Consider the following 6,045-nt stretch of genomic DNA (forward strand, 5'->3'; position numbering starts at 1 on the left):
TTTTGTAGACTCGATATCTCCATTTTCGTAACAGCTCTGTTGAATGGGGATGGTGTAGGGACCTGCAGTCATTTATTTTTGTCTTTAAGAGGCATAACAGGTAACCTTTGTTCCTTGGGGTGTCTCCTCTAAAGAGAATTCCAATTCACTAGTTAGTTGAGTGAATCACAATATGACTCATGGAATTAACTTTGATACAGAATAGTCTTAGAACGTCCAGAATATGGGTACGCGACTTATTTCTTTGAGCTTGTGGACTCTTTGCCCATTCCCTGGCAAATCAAGAGGTTAGTGACAGCCATGAAGCTCACCAGCTGTAGCAGGACCACTCTAATCGAGAACAAACCATTGTTGGTGAGACTTTCATATTCTGTTTTGTAATTCTTTGTCATTGCGACATTGTGGAAGGGGCTGCACTTGCATTATTGCATACTCGTAATTTTCCAAAGACATATGTAAAAATTAATTGACATTCTTCTCCTTTGCAATTGTTGATATATCATCTTTTTTTTTTTTGTGAAAAAAAATGATTCTCTGTTTTTTTCTTTTTCTTTGAACTGCATTTTAAGTTATTTTAACTTAAAGTCAAGTTAGGCAGAAAAGGGAAAAAAATATTGCTTATGCAGACATATTTCTGTAATATTTATAAGTAGGATTTAAGATAACCGTCCTTTTATTTATCCTAATACTTTTTATTGAGTACATGGATTTGTTGAGTCAAATCTCTAGAATCAAGAATCTTTCTGTTTCACAAAGTACATCTACCATAGCCAGGAGCCTTTATGTTCCAAAAATTGGTTGATATGTTTTACAGGATCTAAATACCATTGTTGTTAGTCATTATTATGTGGATATTAAATTTGGTGTCTAGGTTGGACCATAAAAGGCTGATGAATACCAAATAAATATGTATCAAAATTATGCGCCATCCAACTATGAGTAGTGGTGGTAATAGCATCTTCTGGTTATTAATTTAGAAAAGGGGATGAATCGTGTGATAATATTTTTTATTGTAATCTTGTGTTCATTTTATCTTGGTAAGGCATGCATCAAGGATGAATGGTTGAACTGTTGAAGTGCTACAATCGTGCCCAAGGAGCCTGTTTTAGCCCACGTTCTAGTTCCCAGAGCTTACATGTTGCTAGTTCCCAAGGATCAATGGATGAAGTGCCATAATCATGCCCAAGGAGAATGTGAAAGGCCCTGTGACGGCATTCTCATTTTTTCTTGATTTAATATGGAAGCTAACTAAAAACAATATCAAGTGTGATCAAGTAAAAAGGAATGGTCATCTTCCATCAAAAGGGTTAAGTTTTTGTCCTAATTGATCAATGCTTACAGAAAATAACATTAAGGGTAATCAAGTAAAAAAAAGAATGGTCATCTTTAACAAAGAGCAATGTTTTTGTCCTAGTTGATCAATGCTTCTGAGTAAACTGTCGAGATTGTAGACCTACTAGCAACCAATAGGGATCTTGTTTACATGAAGAGGAACAAGGTCCCATTATAAGTTTGTGGTGGTCTTGATCAATGATATTCTGTCATTGTAGATGTCAAATGGCTGCATTTCTGAATAGCTTGACATGGTGAAAGGGACAAACTAAAGAGTATGAATGATCAGTGCCTGAATCAAATCCATTGCTGGGTCGTAGCTCTGCCTGGAATAACGACATGGTAGGCTTGTGAGAGCATCATCCAGACAGGGATGGTAAGTTGCTGGGGAATGGAATGGACAGGACATCACTAAAAGAATTTCTTTAACGGACCTTATTAGTATTTCGGAAACTTTTGGGAATTATGAGCACATACATGATTGATGAAGGCCTCTTATAGGATGAGGTCACCCAAAAGCCAACGGAGGAAGGCTTAAGCGAAAGGTCAATAATGTCAGAGGAAGTTGAGAAAAAAACTTCATAGGGATATATGATTAATGCTTGAGATTACAAAAAACATAGTGGAGATATCCTAAAGAAAAGTGGAAATATAAGTTTGTGCCCTTGACTATGACATGCATTAAACTATACAGCTACTATGTTGAGGATTGTAACTTAGAGGTATATTTACGACATATGGGCATTGCTTCATTAAAATATAGTTTTATGAGTTTGCCAAGGAGGAAGAGCAAAGCAAGTGTCCTTTAAATACAGTGCTGCAAGTGGAAAAGAACAGAAATTTTTATTGGATACAAAAGACAGTGATATTTTTATCGAATCTTGTAATGTGGAAGTACAGATGAATACATCATGAGCATTTTCAGTAATGCGGCAATGCTTCTTCGTGACATAACAATTCTCCAAATGTCTTGGGACATGTTGATTTAGAGACTCCTATAAAAGTAGATAAGACTGAACAACTGAGCTATAGGTAGTAAACCTGCGTTATATTTTTAGGAGAAATCTTGATGGGTTAATCATCCTGCTTTCTGAGTATGGCTCTATAGCCTAGTAAGTGCAACTTACATGATGTCAACAGGTCATAAGATAGATCCATGTAATGCCATGAAGTCTTTGAGAGTTGGGTAGGTCTGTAGGTGCATGGTAGTTTGTTGAAGCTAGTCTAACATGGGAGTCTCATTATCAGTATTAAAAACAAAAACAAAAACTAGGTTCCTTGCAAATCAAAGAAAAGACGGCCAACAAGTATTTATACCTTAGTGTCATCTTGCATTTTCAGTTAGTACTGAAGGTTTTGTAAGTCATTTCACGATCTTTATATATTTTAAAGGCCAGAATGTAAACATGGAAATGTTGTCCCTGTACCCAAAATGTCAGTCTCAGGAAACAGATCCATATGTGCTGGTTAGTGGCAAGTCTTACCCAAGAGTTCAGCAGGCTAAGTTACTCAAATTTGGTACACACTAATGCACCAGTTCCATTATCCCAATCAGTTTATATTGGACCTTCCTAACCTTATTGTCATGAACTAAAGTGGTGGAGCCATCTGCATTCTTGAATTTTGTTCATGCACCTAAATTTTGGTTATTGCATGCATGCCAGGAAACAAGATATGCATACAAGAAGATGAGCATCATGGAACCTCCATTTGTTCTAAATCAAGAGAAAATTGTCCATTTGCATGAGAATTGTGCTACCAACATCAATGAAAATTAGAGAAATGTAAAAAACTTAAATCCTTCCCAGGGTCATGTTCTCTATAATTTTGTCACGTAATAGCCCCTTTCTTTATGTTGAGTCAAATCGGTGGCCAAGTTAGCTGTTGAATTATTGATAGCAGTCCTTGAAACATGCCCAGAATTAGGAGTGTAAACGAGCAAAGCTCGGCCAAGCTATGCACTTGAGCCAGGTCATTGAGCTTTAGGCTGAACAGCATAGCTTTGCTAAGCCAGGCTCTTGAGCCAGTCATTTAGTTTTGGGCCGTACTTTCATGAATAGCTTGTTCAAGAGATTTGGTCAATGCCTGAGGTTCCTCAAGGCTGTCTCAATTGAATAATTAGAATTCGTTCCTTTTGCATAAATCATGTTAATTTTTGATGATTTGATATTATCTTTTTCTTCATATTATAATAGCTGAAATAATATATTGATGTGTATGATTATTTATTTTTCATATTGCAAGATTAATTGAGCTGAGCTTGGATGTTTTGTTCCAGCTCTAGATCAGGCTCATTTACAAATTAAGCAGGCCAAATCCAGCTAAGCATGAGTTACTCAATGGCTTTCTAGTGTATGTGGAAAGTTGAAGTTATGTTGAGTCGTCATTATTTTCTGTGAAATATAATGACTCATGAGAGGGTAGAGTGGTCCATGTAAATAATGTTTCTATATAACATTCGCTCATTCGTACTCTCAGGCAAGGGTCACCATTACAACAGACAATTGCTGATTGTTGCTCTTCTAGGGGAAAAAATAATCATACTGAACAGAAAGCTCAAATTGAATAGTTCTGGCTCTTCAGGCTAATTTTCTTGAACTTCTTGCTTCTTATAAGAATTTTTGAGCCATTAGTGGCTTATCTTAATCCGGATAAGAATTTTGACTCGCACTTTTGAGTAGTGAATTTCTTTGAGAATTCATGTTGAATATGAGTTTCATTCTTGTTAAAATATCTTTCGAGTGGTGAAGCAACTTTTCTTATAAATTCATAGATAATAGTTTTACTATCTTAAATGCTCATGTTTTAAAATACATACATAAAAATGCTGTTATAAGCATTGAGTCTAGAAATTATTTTCTGTTTTCAAGTTCTATTACTTGTTTCATGGTGAATTTACAAATGTTGCAATCTAGTACATGTAGTTGACATTAAGCATTGGCTGTTCCAAGAAAGTCCTAGTACCTGTTTCATGGTGAGTTTATAAACGTTTCAATTTGTATAGATAGTTGAGCTTGCGTATTAATCGAAATTAGCCTTCTACTGCTTCATTATGATTGTTCATAAGCAATTTTTTAAGGCTTTCATGAATTAAAAAAAAATATAATTGAACTTACTATTTACCGAAATTTGCCCATCCCATGGTGTCATAGATGATTAGTTAGGCAAAATATGCTTCTCTGAATTGAATCTGAGTCTTGAATATTAACATAGTCTAGCATATGTTGAGCATTATTTAGAGTAAGTTTCGTGGATAGTATAATTATAAATTAGAGAAATGGTGATGAAAATTACTACTCAACTGGCAATTTTACATTTTCTGCATTGCATTTATGTGTGGTGATAGTCGGTTTGCAAACCATTTTGCATAATGATTTTCTTTTCTACCACATTATTTGCATTTGTCTTGGGATTTTATTGATGAGTTGCTTTACCATTATCAGTGCATGTTAATGAAGAACCATCTATTTTTGCTTTACTACTAACAGATTATTTATTTAATTTTGTTAAATCTTTGCATTGTAAAACCACATATCTATTTTGGTAAAAGGTTGGAGAAGATTTAACAGAGGGAGAGGCCTGTGTTTTGGAGGAATATGGTTGGACACCAAATACTGGCCTTGGGACAATGCTCAACTACTGTGACAGGGTGGTTCATGACAAGAAAAATGAGAGGTATAGCTCAGAATGGAGGGCCAAGATTGGGAGGTTGTTAATGATTGGCCATGATGGTGGGCGCACTGTACTGACCAATCTTCCTAAGAAGGTTGCACAATTCATGGAGAACCGTAATCAAGAAATCAAGTTGATTAACTGATTCAGCTCCACCAGTTCCAGTTATTTGTAGATGGTTGCTGAGCATCGCACCTTCAGCAGCAGTGTATGGTGATAATAAGGATGTTGTAAGTATATGTTCTCTTCTGACCCTCAGATCTAATTTATTAGATAGCTTAGAGTATTAACTTAATGTATGGTTATGGTTATGACATGCTTGAAGTGTACATGATCAAATGTATCATTTTCTTATTTTTTACTTCTTGTTATATCAAAACTCAACCTGTGCATGCATGTAGTGCATGATACAGTGGTTTTGATGGATCAAATGATCTGCAGCTTGAGAACTGGGGGTTCAACAATTATCCGTTGCTAGGTAACTCCAAGACATGAATGTGCACAAATTACTGGGGAAATTGATGTGGGAAACAATGTGAAGGAGAGACAGGAAACAGTGGTCAGCAAAAGACAATGCAGGAAACGAGAAACATACTTCATTGAGTAAACAAAATATGTCAAGAGAAACATGTGAAAATGTGTAAAAAGCAAGGTTTAAGTAGTGGCTGGAGTAGATGATCCTTTATTCTAAACTAAGATTTAAATCTTTAAGCATGGGACTGGAGTAGATGGACTGTAAGTCAATAGAAAAGAACAAATTTATCTCCCCTTGCGATGCCTATTTCATTAATATTCTGTTGGGAGCCCAGTTTTTTGAAGTTCTCTCTCCTTGTTTTGCTTTACGAAAAAGAAATTGCATTAATTTTCAATTTGCTTTCCTTGGAAACTCCAACCCCAGGAGTGAACCGGTTTTTTTACTTTGACCCATCCTGGACGTGCATTTTAATTTTTGATGACAGTGCATGCGAGAACATCGTCTGGCCTGTGAGAGAAGCAACTTAGAGCCCATTGGTACGCCGCACCACGTTGGGGCCGAAATTA

The 6,045-nt window shown here is 35.9% G+C and overlaps 1 protein-coding gene across 6 annotated transcripts in view; it reads left to right on the forward strand.

The window, feature by feature from the left end:
• LOC105041085 (uncharacterized) overlaps positions 1 to 5,468 on the forward strand; it is a 29,182-nt gene extending 23,714 nt beyond the window's left edge. For 4 of the 6 annotated variants that reach the window (XM_010917880.4, XM_010917881.4, XM_073254302.1 and 1 more), the window contains 3 exons: positions 9 to 100; positions 201 to 354; positions 4,883 to 5,468. In XM_010917880.4, the coding sequence (XP_010916182.1) occupies positions 9 to 100; positions 201 to 354; positions 4,883 to 5,149 (513 nt within the window). In that variant the 3' untranslated portion in view covers positions 5,150 to 5,468. Of the gene's footprint in view, positions 1 to 8; positions 101 to 200; positions 355 to 4,882 lie in introns of those variants that run through there. The other 2 variants (XR_831337.4, XR_012139923.1) reach the window with 2 other exon arrangements.
• Positions 5,469 to 6,045: the final 577 nt, after the last annotated feature.

Source organism: Elaeis guineensis, chromosome 3, assembly GCF_000442705.2.
Source record: "Elaeis guineensis isolate ETL-2024a chromosome 3, EG11, whole genome shotgun sequence".
Classification (NCBI taxonomy): Eukaryota; Viridiplantae; Streptophyta; class Magnoliopsida; order Arecales; family Arecaceae; genus Elaeis; species Elaeis guineensis.